Source organism: Ammospiza caudacuta, chromosome 6, assembly GCF_027887145.1.
Source record: "Ammospiza caudacuta isolate bAmmCau1 chromosome 6, bAmmCau1.pri, whole genome shotgun sequence".
Classification (NCBI taxonomy): domain Eukaryota; kingdom Metazoa; phylum Chordata; class Aves; order Passeriformes; family Passerellidae; genus Ammospiza; species Ammospiza caudacuta.
The window spans coordinates 15,075,105-15,091,678 of record NC_080598.1 but is presented as its reverse complement, the minus strand read 5'-3'; the positions used below and the strand labels follow the sequence as shown (position 1 = coordinate 15,091,678).

Below are 16,574 nucleotides of genomic sequence, written 5' to 3'. Positions count from 1 at the left end.
ATTAATCAGCTTTCCAGCAGCAAAATGCTGCTGTTCTTTCTATAATAGATGAGATGCTCAGTTTCAGCTTGGCATAGTCAAACAGTTGTGTCACAAGGGCTGTAAGAATCTATTGTAATCCTCTCCTGCTTATAAAAGCTTTAGATTCTCCACCATTAAAACTGAAAACTGGAAAAGGAGACAACTGGGTTACTCTTCTGGTGCTTACAAAAAAAATATCTTCCTTAGATGAATTCAAAGGATTCTGATTTTTAATTCCAACAATGATTGGGAAATCTATGTAGAACACTGTACCAAATTAATCCTTGACATAAACCCTATTATTTTCCATTAAATTTTCCCAGAAGAAATAAGATTCCAATCAGAAATTTTGTCATTTTATTAAAAGAACATAAAATCATTCAGAAAGAAGATTCAGAAGAAATAAAATCTAACTCTGACTTAAGTACATGAAGTTATTTCTCCTGTTAATGATACTAAAAACTTTATGATAGTTAGTGAGTTGGTCTCATTAAAACCTAAAGCACTTCCTCCCCTTTAAATAACACAGATTAAATGCAGAAATATCCTACCTGTACTAATGAGGAAACATGCCCAGTTTCCAAAGAAAGGGAATATTTACCAAAGTATCAACATACATTTTTGACTGTCTCATGATTTGTCACTACCAAACCCACAGAGTCACTGTTACACAAACCAAAGCAAACCCACTCATCTAGGTGACCTCCTTAAGCTGCCTCACACCCTGGAATGGGGGACTCTATTGAAAACAAGATTGTTCTAGCATCCATGTGAAGAAAAGAGAAGGAATTTTGGAAGTGTACAGATCTGTGTCACTTGAATACACAACTTTGCCTTGATTTCATCATAGTTCATTGGTGTTTTATCCTTTACATTAGACTGACTATATCCTTTTTATTTGACTGCAATACAGTAGGTAGCCCTCATTTTAATACAAATCAAGACAATAAAAACACGTCCATTGCATCTGAATTAGAGTTTAAATTTATTGTTGTACTTATTTCTCCACTAGAGGCCTGTGATTCAGAAGTGAATCTGAGAGAGGATCCATTTCCTAAATTTAATTAGTAGTTTTCTCAACATATACTCCATTTGGGATTTTGATACTTTTGTCCATCTTAACCCTACAGTGGCAAAGACTGCAGCCTAGCCTGAGCTGCCAGATGTGCCTGTGTAAATCCTTCCTCCTGCCAGCCTTGAATTCTTCTGCTTGCAATGCACAGCAACTCTGGGCCAGGACAATACTGCCCACTGAATCTAATTCCCACCTAACCATGGATGCAATTTAATTTCCTCTTTGTCAATTTGCAATAGATGCTATGATGGGAGCTTTGCCTGAAGAGTGACCACTTAATCTGACGAGGCAAAATACACCTGCATTTGAGACAGAAAGAGGTCAGCTCTTGTGCAGGACCAGGGGAAGTTTGTGCCATTCCAGCACACAGAGCTGCAGTGAGCCTGCTCTAAGCAGTTCCTCCATGCAGAAAGCACCCCAAGGAGCACTGGGTTCCTGCAGCCAGGGAATTGGTCATTCTCCCCCTCTTAAGTCCAATGGACACCCCTGAATCCAAGCTGTCTGAGCTAGAACAACTTTTTGGAAGCAGCTGGAACTGGCCACACATGTTCTTCCCACCTCACATTTGAGCAGAAAACTAGACCACAGCCAGTAAGGAAATGCACCAGAGGAGGCCCAAACTTGCCATTTAGACTATCTGACAGAGCATTCCTAAAAATGCTGAGGTTTCAAACCGAAGTTATCTCCACAGGTCAGCAAGGAATTCACTTTTCAAGGCCACACGTCCAAAAGTCCGTAAAGATCAAAAATGTTTCTTTGCCACCCCAATTTGCTTGTAACAGATTCCTGCAATTGCAGTGACAAATGGGACCTACAAAGTACACATTTACCTTTTCATTCCATCACTCCTTTTATCACAAGCCTTTTTCAGATGACAGAATTAACATGTGAATAGTTCCCATACCACTCACAAAAGACTAAAATAAACAAGCAGAAATCATGCTCGAGCTGAAGATGAACTGTAATCTGCCCTTGCCTTTTCCCCTTGCTTCAGAGTCTACTGTGAGCATTAATTAAGCCCCTGTGAGGTAGCTAAACATTTATTTAGTCAGGTTCTCCAAAGCATGGAGCATCCACAAATCCCTGAGTCCATAGAAGTACCCTACAGCTGTGCTCCATTGGAAATGGCCATGCTGAGGCACACACATGGCAGGCACACCATCCAAAATTGCTCCCAAGTTAACTGGAAACCTTCTGGCCATTCAGCTCCTCCGACCACTACCCACACCTTCCCTGACTCGTTTACAAGCACATGCCATCATCTCATGTGGTGAGACCTGACCCACTGTGTGCAGCTCAGGTGAAATGTTCCCCCTCCTAAGTCAATTTAGGATTTCTCCTGGCTCCAGTGACACAAGTTTACTTACTGGGAGTAGTCACTGGGATGACTCCTACTGAAGGGAAAAAAAATGGAGACACACATGTAAGATTTTCAGGAAGGTGAAATTCAGTTGCATGGTGTGGCTATGTCCTTTTTACTTTTCTATCTAGCATCAGTTTCTTCAGAGATCTTTTTAGATTATATAAGCCAATGGAAAACCTTACTCTTGTTAAAAAGAATAATGAGGCCATCAAACTGCCATCTGTCTTTCCCTTGGGGCAAAAGTTAATTTTGTGGTTATTTTAATGATGAAGCAACATTATGATCTTTCAGTGCAAAATATTAAAACTCACAGTTAAGAACAGACACATTCCATCCTGATCCATGGAGCTGCTGTCAAGTGTGAAGTGAACAATGCACTGGGAGCAAGGCTCATTAATAGACTATTAATTCACTCCCTAAAATAATCATTTCTTTTGCCATTAGCAAAAATTTCTCTTTTCCCTTGACAGTTCAGCTAGATTTTGCAAATGGGACGCCTTTAAAGGATTTATCTGTTTTATAAAAGCTCTATTGCTTTTACATTGCAACATTTGAACAACAACAAGCACTAATTATGCTCTTGGGCAGAGGGTGGCTTCAGCTGTTGGTTAATTTTGAACTTTTTGACATTTTAATGTACAGCCTGGCACATTGAACTACATCTGTGTCACTATAAATGGAATTCTCATTGTCTCATAATTAATTTTGGTCTGATGATCCTTATAATATAATGGCAGCAGCATCACCACCCCAAAACGCCTTCTACCACAATTTTCTTAGCTATGGTAGTGAAAAGTAAGAAAAAAAGAACATGCAAAGTGCCTGCAGAGAATAAAAAATAAACACATGGTTCAGTTCAAATATTTCTTTGATCACTGTCGCATTCCAAAAAGGTCCAGCGTAAACATGCAGCACCAATACAGAAGAATTCTGAGAAGCAAATACTTACCTTGAAACAGTGGGATTAGGATTTGTTAGGATTGTTTTGGCAAAGCCTCGGGGCTGTTGACATTAAGTGTCACTGATAAAGGAAGCTAAAACTGGGAAGCGCCAATTCTCTTTGCTATGGGAGAGAAACACCACGCTGCAAATGGATGCAGAGTAATGAACGGCTGCTATTAAGTGGAGCAATCCCCCTGGCAGCTCATTATGCTGGAAGGTTAAACAAATGTACTACTCCAATCCAGTTGCTTAACACAGCAGCACTGATAGCACCGGCTGCACATGCTTCCCATTCCCAGTTTCAGAACAGAATCCAAAGGATTTCCTTCCCGCTTTCACGAGACAGAAAGAACCCAAATCTTCCTTAGCAATTTGTCTGAATAAACTGGAGCGGGCTTAAAGCGGAAGGAGGAAGAGATTGCATGGAGCAAGCAGCATCATGTTTTATTTATCTTCTTTTTTTCAGGTCAAAGGAAAAGGGTTTTGTAAAATTAACATTCTGGGAAATGTACCTAATTGCATTAAGCATGAAGGCATTTGTGCCGTGAGCAGCTCAATTCTGTACAGTAAAAAACATACTCTGTTACTTAAGAAATTTATAGCACCCCAAACTCCAGGCTATTATTTCCTTCATCACTAATTCTTCTAAAATTAATAGTAATTAAGTGGAAAAAAAAATAGCAGCAAGAAATCCATTTTGGTCCCAAGGTCAGATTTAAAGTTCTAGGGTTGGATATTAAATTATTATTACTTTCAGTCACTAAGTAATCACAACATGCTTTGTGCAATACTACTATCAAATAAAATCTGTACTCTGTTCTTCAGCACCCTTCAATTTCTCTTGAAAAACTCATGAAAACAAATTTCATGGGTTTTTCAAGAAAAAAAGAGAAGTTCCACCATGAACTGTCACCATATTAGTCTTTCATGAAATGCTGCCACAGCATATACTTGAAATAAAAGAGAAGCCTGTCAGAGTGCTCTGAAGAGTGCACCCTGGATAGCATGGAATATTTCCTGGGATTTCCCCATTTCAGGTAATTTATGGTGCCCGAGACAAACAGAGCTCTTGAACTAAGAAGCTGGAACTTGTTGTGAATCAAAAAGAACACAACTAATATAATGCACTACACACCATTTCCAAGTGTTTACACTTTCTTTGCCAATTTTGGTCTCAAAAATTATTTATCAAAACCACAAAATATGGGGGAAATAGTCAAACACACAAAGGACCGAAGAACAGAATGGCTTTCGCCCAACTCTAGAGAGGCAAGAAGTCCCTTTTAAGCTTCAAAAACAAACTCTCAAGAGTAAATTCAATGTATTCCTACAAAATACATATATTATGAATGGGGTGAATATAGAGTGATTATTCACTGGTTTTCCTAACACAAAAATCAGAAGGTATCAGGCAAGAGACTTAAGGTAAGCAAACAGATGATCTCATGAAGTGCAAAACTCAACTGGTGTAGAATGCTGAGGAGTATTCTACACTAGTATTAAAATGGACTCAAAATAGTGGTTTAGAGCTCTTTATAGACTCCTTTCCACTGATTTTTTCTAATTCACTGGAAGGGGGGGGGGAATCTTTGAAAGTCCTCTAAACCACAATTGTCTGGGTACAACCTTCAGGTCAGAAAATCCTTGAAGTGCTGGCTTCCAGAATCTGGGATAGTGGACCATCAGTTTATATTTGTCTGTTTCTGATGCCCTTCCCTAAGGATCTGCTGTTGACTATATTTATATAGGATCAGGTGCAGCTGCTCAGTGATAACTCACTAAGGCAGTGCACAACATATTCAGAGATGCACTTTAAGCAGAAGATTAGCTAACAGAGGTAAGGGTCCTGCTCTAAAGTGGGGAGAAGGGGCTGCACTTTATGGGGTGTGAGGAGGAGAGATGTTCAGCTCTGCATCAACACCAGTGGCTGTTGCAGTGGTGCCTGAGGCTCAAATTACAAATCTGTGCTCTAGATGTACAGTAATCATGACATTTCTTCTCATGCTAGATGCAGCCTATAGACCTCTTGCTCATCACAGCCAGAAATGACAGTTAGGTACATGCAAACAAAACAGACTGTATTCCTGTTATTACTCCTGAAAACACAATTAGGCTCAAAATATCTTATTATTCTTACCTTTATTCCAGAATAGGTGACCTCTCTAGTCTTGTGCACAAATTAATAACTTGATATCATACTATGTAAAAGCAGCAAGACCATATTGTTGCAGAAGGTTGGTAACCCTCTCCACAAAACTGCTAAAACTTTGAGTTCTAACAGTTAATTGAGCACCCATTCCTTCACACTGCAAATTAGCAATTCCACAACTTGTGTAAAATCTGTTTGCTAGAGCTTGGCACAACTCCCTGGAAATGCAGTGCAGGTAACACAAAAGTTATTCAGAAATTTGTTCTCTGCTGGAGAGGTTGGGTATTTAACAGGCATGGAGACAGAACAACTCCACAATCCAAACCAGAGGTCCTGGCTATGTGAGTGAAGTATTCTGACAAAGGAATATGAAATATATCCATTTTCCATATCAACAGAAAGATTTCATTCCTAGTGTGGCATTCTTAAAAAGTGCTAATCAAGCCCAGAATTATGCAAAGTGCAGCACTTAACTTATATCAAACAATCAATGGTCTAAATATAGAAACATTTATTCTGCACAAAAAATTAATTCACAGAAAAAGATCAGTTAGAGGAATATACAGAAAGACAGACTGACAAAATATCACCATGAATATTCCAAAATGAGTAAAACAAATGAAAACAATCCCAAACTAATTAAATCATGAACTATTAAGAGCATCTTCTCTGTACTGCTTTATGAATAAATATAATCCTGTATCCAGACAATTCATCAAGTTATCAGTTAATAATACCAAATTCATATCATAAAAACATTTAAAAATTAATGCACAGAGGCTTAATAATTACAGGACGAATCAAGTCTTGCCCACTCCAAAAAAAAAGAAAACACTGAGCTAAAGAAAGCTTTTATTTCTGACCTTTTTGGACAGATCTTTGCAACCACACCACTAAACAGTTAATCCAGATGCACACTGCTTTCTCTTTAATGAAAGAATCTCCGCAGACAGGGAATTCTGTACTCCACTAGGAATACTGTGCCTAGCTGAAGGCTGCCAAAGTTCAGCAGAAACGCAACACAAGGCCAAGAAGTCCAACAGCAATTTTTCTCCAAAAGACAGAACAGTTCTTCAACAGGCAGCAGGTTTATCCAGCCATTTTCCCCACCATATTTTTCAGGTATTTCAGACTTGTCCACATTCACTTTCTCTATGTCTTCCAGGACGATCTTGAGAGAGATGAAACATTCTGAGCATAATCCATGTGAGAGCACATGGACAAACATCTATGCAGAAACTTTTGTCTGGAGGTGAGTGTGAAAACATTTAATCAGGAGGATCAGATGAGAGTGAACAGACACATTCCCTTGATCTTAAACAGGAACCAATATCCAATTTAAACTCAGATTTAATCCAATTGTAAAGCAAAAGCACTCAGACATCTTTAGGGAGCATTCATGAAGATATTTCAAGGGTTTACTTGCTGTGCTTTTTCCCTTCATCATTTCTAATATGCCATTGCCAGAGCTGTCAGTATCTTCATCCCACCCAGGTGTCTTCATCACAAACAGCTCATTAGAAGAGAGGAATAGAAGCACAGATGGGGTTCTGTAGCGGTTGAACATTCTCCCTTCTTGAAGAGGTAGCAGGCACCTCAAAAAACAGACACCCCTATGCTTTCTGCACAAGAGCATACACTCCTCAGCACCATTACAAAAAACCCTTTTTTCTTTTCCTTAGAAGTATTCTCCTTTTACCACCTTCTCAGCGTCTACAGCAACAAATCAGCCTTTTCTCCTTTATCATTCCCATTTTTCCCATCAGACTACACTAGTGTATCCCTCTTCCACATCTGCTTCCATTTTCTTTCCTCTTTCTGACGTTTCTTGCTTAAGCTGTTGGGAATAACCTTCCATTACAGGTCCATAAAACAGATTTCTTTGTGGCTTTCAAATCTGATTTGCACTCTGCTTCCAGGCCCACATCTCTGCAACTCCCAAAGGGATCTCCAACAATTCTCTGGATAGGTATTGCATCATAAACATGTTGCATCAACAAAGTCACATACAAAAGAAGGAAAAATAACTTGCTTTTTGAGGATGGAAAGGAAAAACAAGTTCTTCCACAATATTCCACTGACAAATTCCAAGGAAAAGCACTATGAAAGTCTTCTACATGGTACACAAAATGAGTCGTGCACTGAAGTAATAAACAGATTTGAAAAACCAGAATATGATGTGTTGCTTGGAGTGCTTTAAAAAAGCTGTACAGAGAAGTAAAAGGCAGATTCTCTGCTTCAAAAGCACAGGTGACATCCAGAGCCAGCAATGGTCTACTGATAACTATTGGCCTTCCTGTTTGTGTTCAGGCTGCTTCTTCCATGGTCAGAGCCTCACAGTAGGTGGGAAGACCAAAGCCTGGCTCTATTTTATAATAAAATGTTCTAGATATAGAGAAATTGTGATTTTTCTGCTTAGACATGAGGAATGAGAAGAAGTACAACAGAATTTCAGGCACTCCACCTCCAGCAATAATAAGTGGTGCTGTTCCTGAGGCAACTATTTTGAAGATTGCTTCTTAGGCCTGATTTCACCAGCACTTCTGACTCCTGCTTTATTTATTTCTTTCAAATTAACTGCTTCTAGTATGGTAGTTAGTGACTCCTAATAATTAAATCCCTAGACACAGACACTAGGCAGAATTTAAGCAGTGAAGAAATAGAGCATCTATTTATTTGCCAGTTCATGCCTAACAATCATGCCAGCCAGACCTAAACACGATCAGCCTCTAGAAGAGCTGCTCATCCTGGCACCTTACTGTGACATACACACATGGTCAGGCTGTGACTGTCTTCCAAAACTTACAAGCCATTTGGCTGCATTTTAATTTTTTCCACCTGATTGCAAACTCCAATGCCACATTCAATATTATTCAATCATTATTAAATCATCATTTTTCCTTTAATTTTTTTTTTTACGAAGTTCTTTATACCTTTCTCACTGGATGGAAAGTTGATTGCTGCAGCATGGTCTCAGGGGAGTGGCTCCTGCCACTGGCTTCTTCTTCTAAGGGTTGTGACAGGGAGGGACTGTCACTTTTGTCAAGAGGAATGACAGGCTTCTGGGCATCAGCTTCTGTGGAGCTCTCACAGACCTACAAACCACAAATGAGAATTTGTCTTTTTAACATCTCAGGAAGAAAAACAGTAACCAATGTGCATCAACTCACAGCATACACATGATGACAAGCCCAAAAAAACTCTAAAACAACAGAGATGTTCAAGGCAACCTTAAGCAGGGAGATAAATGGAGAAAGTTTTCTCTCAAATATTTATGAATTCTTAAAAAAAAAAAGACTCAATAAACCTGCTGAAATGTACAGCTACACCAAAAGGCTGCAGTCTGCCCTTGCAGGTAATCTACTTTGAGAACTATCCAAGGTGGCAGCTCCACAGAATTTACACAATGGCAAGTCTGAGCCACCTTTCCACCATTTTAAATTAATTTCCAAGCCACTTTATTCTACAGCTCATCTGTCTTGTAGTTTGGATGCTCACCACCAAGAACTGTCCCTCTTTCAAAAGCAGGCTCCTCACTAACAGAGGAAAAGGGAAGACATTGGCCTTGCTAAAAAACTGTAGCACAATGGCATCTGTGGATAATGATGATAATTTTAAATTACACGATGCAGCAGCAAGAGAATGGGAAATAACCCTCAGACCAAGAAATTGTCTTCACTCTCTTCAATAATAATTCAGAATCTAATGCTTTTTAAGGACTCAGGTCTTAATGTTTCCAGTAAATAAGAGTTGAAATGCAGAGTGCAACTACCGCAGTCCTCCTGTCATCTATTCACAAAGGAGGAGTGATGGTGCTTTTATTCTCCCACATTACTGCTCACCTTGCCTATTGAGAGATATAGATCTTTGGGATCCAGGGTGGTTATGCAGAAAAAAAATTTGAAAAAAAGTATAGAAAAATTTGGCAGAAAATTTTGGCCCAATCTGCATGAGGCATGAAGCCTCTCTGCTGCATGCATAGACAAGACACCAATAAAAAAGTTCAGAGAAACACATGAAATCTCAAAGGTGTGTCCAGTTTCTGAGCTTACACTGACTAAATGCAGTAGGAAATAACTTTGAGAGAAATACCTGTGCTTCATCTTGGACTTGCTGCTGTGCTGGGGCGGGCTGCCTCACTATGTAGTTGATCTGACCAACTATAGTCTGCTGAACGTGCTGAGGCGGCTTGGCTTGGTTCAGCTGCAAGCTGGGCTGTCCCTGGGCCTGCAGGAGAAGCTCCAGATCCTTCTTCATCTCCTCCAGCTCCAGCTGGTGGTGCATGATGTCCAGGCTCTGCTGGATGACCTGCTTGTGGGTGCTCTCGTCGTGCCCTGCCGGGGGGGACACGAGGGGCTGCTGCTGCTGTGGGGGTGGCTGCGGCACGTGGCTGGGTTTTATCTTCTGGACGTGGCCCAGCTGCACTCCCACAGCTGATGTCTGCAGAGCAGCCTGTGGGTGGCTCAAGGGAGCCTGCTGAGCCTCGTGGGACACCCCAGCACAGCCCTGGTGCAGCTGCTGGGCTGGGAAGGCCTTTGCCACCCTCCCGGACACCGCGCTCTCCGGCTCCGAGCGCGGCTGCTGCTCCAGCCCGGCCTGCAGCAGCTTCACGGGCTGGGGGGCAGCCCGTGGCTCCCTGTCCTGGGGCTGCAGGCTGTACTGCAGAGGGAAGTGCTGCTGATGAAGGGCAGGAGGCTGGTGGAAGCCCTTGTGGTGGCTCATGTCTTGGTAGGGAGGCTGGGCTTTGCTGGGGTGAGGAACGCTGAGGCAGTGGGAGCAGCACACGGGCGCAGAGCACGGCAGCGCAGCGGGGAACTGGTGAGGTTGGCTGGTCTCCAGCTGGGGGGCTGGGGAGGGGTGCCCACGGTACAGAGAGGGCTGTAACCCTTGCATATTTCCACAGAGCAGCACATCTGGGTGAGTAAGGTGTCCACCTTCCATTGTGAAACCCCCTGGAAAAAAACCAGCAAATTTACTCCCTCCTATAGTCTTAACAAATGTATACAATAAAATTTGTACTCAAGGAAATGGCCATCATGCACATTTCAAATGTAAAAGATATTCAAATATTGTATCCCAACAGTCTGTCAACATCCATTCCAGATAAATTTTCCAATATTTATCTAGTATTTCAATTTGCACCCAACTCCCACTGATGTCAGTTGAACTCACAGTTGAATTACCCAGCAAACACTTTGAAACATTGACCTTATTTTATCTTAACTGATGGATATGGCTTATACTTTCATTTTTTACAGAAGTATGAGCTTATCTTCTCATCCATAAGCACAGGTACAAAAAACAGTTTCCAAGGGGCAAGTGCAAAAATAAAAGAGATTATGTTATGTAGGTGAGACTTGTAAAAGCTGGAAATAGAAGTGACGTATGAAATGATCTTGTCCATCAAGAGATTACTCCCTGCTTTTAAAATACCTTTTATAGCATTTTACCCCTTTTATGTTTTAATACCTTAAAATGGGAAGAGAACTGTTCTCTTAGATCAGCAATCAGCCCACTGAGCTGAATTTACAGTAAAAAGCCATTGCAGAAAACCTGTGGCTGCTGAGAAACAAAGTCACAGTATGGACATGAGCTATATAGGTATCACTGTAGTTATTGTACAGACAGTGTCTTAAAGCCATCTTTGTGCCTAGCAATTGCAAGTGTCTCAGCTGTGCTCAGCTCATTTGGCCACTAAGAGACTGAAAGCACCAGACATCTCAATGGTCTTTTGGTGAGTGGATATAAATGGAGAGAGAAAAACAGGAGAGTTCAGCCACACTCGCTTTTCTTCAGAACATAGCAAGAGTTTCAAAAGTGGATGTCAAAACAAGAAAGGAGAGCCCTTTAGGGGAGGCACTGTATTGTCTGCATCTGTCTAGCTGAGCTTTGGGCATTTGCCTATTATAATTTTCTTACCCAAATTGGAGAGCTGCTTAGTCCAGTAGGAGGGATCCCAAGCAAACCTGATCTTCAGAGGAGGGCCCGTGTCCATGTTGCAGTTTGTCTCCAGCAAGCGCTGGATCTGAAACACAATCTGGGGGCACATTAAAGGACAATGATCTTACAATTCTAAGGTGGTGAAAAATGTTTCATTTGATCAACATCAGAACCTTAAAGCAGTTCTCACAATTACTGCACAACAAGCATTGCTCTTACCAGTTCCTTACTGAAGAGAAATGGGATGGTTTTTTTGCTACACACGGCCCAGCTGATGAAGTTCTGGACATGTTCCACCTGTCTGCCTAAAACCACAACACTTTGCAGCTGCTGCTCCAGCCTCTGCCTCCTCTCACTGGTGATTTTCTGTTGATAACATGAATCAGAAGAAAAGGGCTGTCATTCTTCAGACACACATAACAGATGCAATTATTGGCATGGTATTATGCAGTATTTGCAGCAATACTGTTCTTCACAAGGTCTTTAAACCACCCATCACAGAAACAAAGTAAATCCAACTCAGGAGAGGACTCTGAATTCAGGAAGAGCAATGACGTCCCCAGGAGGAAAAATCTGCATCATTCTGGCCCTGGTTTAACAGAATAACATAACCCCCAAGAAAGATGTAGAACTTGGATCAAATTCGCATGTGGGCCACTCTCTCATCTGGAAATTCTGATCAGCAATTTTTTCTCAGCACATTTCAAAATAAAATCTCATATGCTTCAACTGGACATCCAAAAATTTGAAGAGTCAAAACTCACGAGTTCTGTTACAGAAATTAGACCAAAAAATAATTTCTGAAACAGGGGATTAATTGTGCTGTTAGTGGGCTCCAACAAATGAAACATTAAAATCAGAATCAGGTTTGTTTTCTAAGTGCTCAAAAGGTGCACACATTATCTGTAAATGCGTTAGAAAATGTGGTTAACTCATGATAAAGAAATACTTTACCACTTTGCCCTGAATCTTTGTCAACCATTGATTCCATAAAGTCTGCAGAAAAAAACCCCAAGTATTTGAAAATATAAGGAATGGCACAATAGATCCCACAGTCTATATTCGTTCTACTGGCACTGGGATTAAATGTCATTTAGTTTGATTTCCCAAGGTGTCAAATGCAACTAGCCTTACTTACTTCCAGTTGTTCAAGGAGGATATTTGTTCGTTTATCAATTTCATTCATCAGAACCATCTTGGCCATTTTTATTTGGTTTTCCACCTTTTTGTACAGATGTTTTACTTCAAGCAACCTGTGGGTAAGAGGTACATATCCCTGATGTGTCATTTATTCACTGCTCAGCAATTTGCTACAAGAACTGACCTGTCTACTGACAGAACAGCAGTAAGAGTTGTATCATCATTTCCCATCAGTTCTCCCCCACTTCTCTGAACCCTGACCACCCCTCTCTGGATGTGACATGCTAATGCTGATGGATTCTCTCAAACATCATGCCAAAAGAGTCTTTAGTTCTTTTTCAACAAATACACACATAATATATCCAAAACTGCCAGTTTATACTAGATTATAACCAGTATAAATAGATTTGTACTCTTGGTTTTATTAATGCAGAAGAGAGATCCAACAGCCACTAAATGCATAATCAGTAGCTAAAATCCAGTTCAAATAATTAAATATTTTCATTTTTATATTCATCTTGACTGAAATTGCACCCTGTTTTGAGGTTTCTTGTAGATATAAAATATCCTAAAATTATATTCAGTTGTAATATTGTCAAATTATAGGCCAGAAACCAATTATACAAAGAAATCTCAACTCTGAACTCAGCTGTCACGTGCCTTACAAAGAGCATGGAATCGTGTATTACAATGCCATGACTTGTCAGCGCCACTTAAACATGAATTTGACATTTTTAATCTTCCTATTGTTTTCTACTCTCCAAGAAAAAAAAAAAGAAGCGGCATTTAATTCTGTTGACCTACATTTAGTGAAAATATTATTTTTACAGATCACCTACTTGCATTAAAACAAAAAGAAACATAGCAATTACCTGTCTTCAATCTGTTTAGCTGAAACCTGAATCCCATTTTTTTTCTCCTCCACCTTAGTTATGACATTCTCCAGGATAATTCTCTGATTTTGCAGTGCTTCATCGAGATGCCTGAACCTGTGAAAGAAGGGGAAACTGTCACAAAGTGGTTTTCCATGCTCATGGAAACAGGTGAGAGCAGGGAGGGTTTCTGCCAGGGCAGTGAGACAGATCTGAGTTAAATCACCTGTGAGACAGCTGAGCTGAGGTTGCTGTGGCTTTTAAATTCAGAGCAGCCTGCAGCTTCAGCTGGCAAGCACCGGTGGAAAAGGGGGAAAGGCCCAGGTGGAAAAAGGGGGAAAGGCCCAGGTGGAAAAAGGGGGCAAAGGCCCAGGTGGAAAAAGGGGGCAAAGGCCCAGGTGGAAAAAGGGGGCAAAGGCCCAGGTGGAAAAAGGGGGCAAAGGCCCAGGTGAGCACCACTGCAGTGAGGTACCTGTGCTCCTTGTGCTCGGCCAAGAGGCAGCTGCGGCAGGTGAGGGTGTCACAGGTCTCACAAAACACCTTCAGGGCCTCTTGAGGGTGCACTGGGCAGAACAAGGAAAACTCCCTGGCTTCATCTTCAGCTGCTGAGGAATGCAAAGCAAGGCTGTCATTCACAAGAGGGGCTCAGAAAAAGAGTAACCAACCTCACAGTTTCATGGAAAGTCTCCATGGCATTTTTTAAAAGCACAGAATCTGGAACTATCTGATTATCTGAGGCTGGGTTTGTTTGCTTTTTTTCCTTACACATCCAACAAACTGAGCACACCAGGAACAAGCCATCAAACAAATCCTACTAAACACTCGTGAGTTTAAAGTATCATGATTTGGAGCACCTGTCTCACAACTTTAAATGCCCTGGTCTGGTCAACCACTCAACAAAACTATTGAAAAATGTAGAATAGTAAATAAATTAAATAAACCTGCAGTCACAGCAGAAGCAAGGAAACCATTTGTTCTTAAAAAGTCACATGAGCAACTGTTTTCCAAACTGTGTTTGTTGCAACGCAGTTCACAAATTTCAGCAGCTGAGGCTGACATTAGGGGCTAGAATCTGTTCTTAAATTATTTTCTAAAGAGTAATGTGATAAAGAGTTAGAATGGACAGCAGGCATGCAAAGTGGAAGCATTATTTCTGTACAATCTCTTCTTGCCTTTTTTCTGAATGGTAGAACTGTTTTAGAAAGAAGGAACACTGTCAACAAAAGATGCCATAAAAAGAAAGATAAACCATGGCAAAGCCAACCCTCTACCACCCAAGAAGGGCTTGCGTGCTTCCTCAGAGCATCCAAAGACATTGTCCCATTACTCTTTACCAACACATGAGAAGTTAAACAAGCATTCTTAGATAACACGTACTGATAAAAGTTTAAATTATATAAAGGCATTAATAATTTATACATCATTATTTGCTCACATGAAGTAAAAAGAAATATCTTCATTTTCCCACACCAAACCTCTTACTTACCGATATACTTTTTAAAAAACCAACCTAGGACAGAGACCATACTCTCATCCTGTAGCAAAATGAAGCCTTTTGTAGATTCAGAAGTGATAACTATTGCAATTACACAGACCCACAGAGTGCAGCAAGCTATACTGGCTCAGCCACTTCATTTTCAAATTGTAAAATTCACAACAGAGAAGTACAACGGCTAAGAAAATTTAATGGCTAATAATGACAGTGCAAATATGGAGAAAATCCATGCCACTCTCTAAAAAACATATGTCAAATGGCCCAGTTTTTAGATTGCTATCTACTCTAAATGTTTCTGAGGAGTTTGATTAATTTCCTCCAGTTCCATTGACTTTCATTCCACCTTCTTAACAATGTGCAAGAAGATAATTTGTGACAGATTAGGCCAAGAGTTTATGTAACAACCTTACACAGCTCACATTGTTATGAATTATTTACTGCAGCATCCTGCTTTGCTCTTCAGGAAATTCTATTGGTTTATGTCATTATTGAATCAAATGCTAATAGGTAGCATTAATAAAGGAGGAAATTAGATTAGGGCTTTTTTAACCCACTCCAATATTTTCTACTAGAAAGGATCAAACTGAATTCACCTTGACAACAAATTTTTTTTTCTGATTACATTGCAAATATGTACTTTTTATTAAAACCTGCAGATGACAAGCACATAACGAGGTTGTACAACCAATATACATCCAAGGAGGATGTCAAAGATCATCCCCTATGTGATCAGATTTTACATCTTAAAAGGGAAAAAAAGAAGACCATAATAACTTTCTGACAGTTTATGGGCTGGAAAAGCCTTTCAAAGTATTCAGTATCTGCAGAGCATACAAACTATTTTTCTGTAAACTCAAGATCAAGTTTTCTATATTAAGCTCAAACTGATAATGAGATATGGTCTTTAATGTCCATGTAGTTAATATCATGAAGTTACAATCCTATATAATGATTCTCCCTTTTCTCTCTCTGAAGAGTTCTTTAGCCTTTGGGTGATTGCAATCATGCCAGAGAATTCATTGGGGTTTTTAATACCATGTCAGATTTAAGAGACAGGCAGATTTCAAATGCAAACTAAGAATAAAATCAGTATTATCTAATTGCAACACCGACCCACAGCCTCTGCCACCAGTAATCCCCTGGATCAATTGACAGATCAGTGAGAACTGCCACTGAGCCATGGCATTCTTAACCTACTTTTTACTCAGCTCAGAGCAACATTTCTCAGTTTTGAAATAAGTTTAATACTTAGAAATCAGGCACTAAACAAGGGCACAACCTTGTTTTTTTCTAGAGGCAAACACCTAACCACAACTACCAATCTGAGCTTCTTAAAAAGAACATTCCTTGGTGAGCAGGGAAAGCTCAGCTGCCCTAAATTCTGATAATTCACCATTTTCTACAGCCCATATTTTCTTTATCTCAGGTGGATCTCTTGAATAATTAACAAAGTTTTAAATCTCTGCTCCTCTGATCAGATGATGTCAATTGTGGAAAAGCAATCTCAGCTGACAGAGTTCTGCCTCCATTTCCATAATTCTCAATGACTCAGACTGCTCTCAAGAAAAGCTCAAGAA

The 16,574-nt window shown here is 40.2% G+C and overlaps 1 protein-coding gene across 1 annotated transcript in view; it reads right to left on the bottom strand.

Annotated features, from left to right (window-relative positions):
* The window catches only part of TRIM66 (tripartite motif containing 66), a 42,782-nt gene that overhangs the window by 11,580 nt on the left and 14,628 nt on the right, over positions 1–16,574 (bottom strand). Inside the window, exons 4-10 of the mRNA XM_058807166.1 lie at positions 13,975–14,107; positions 13,503–13,619; positions 12,629–12,743; positions 11,710–11,856; positions 11,470–11,587; positions 9,643–10,502; positions 8,484–8,645 (exon numbers count right to left, since the gene is read on the bottom strand). Of these exons, the coding sequence (XP_058663149.1) occupies positions 8,484–8,645; positions 9,643–10,502; positions 11,470–11,587; positions 11,710–11,856; positions 12,629–12,743; positions 13,503–13,619; positions 13,975–14,107 (1,652 nt within the window). The remainder of the gene's footprint in view (positions 1–8,483; positions 8,646–9,642; positions 10,503–11,469; positions 11,588–11,709; positions 11,857–12,628; positions 12,744–13,502; positions 13,620–13,974; positions 14,108–16,574) is intronic.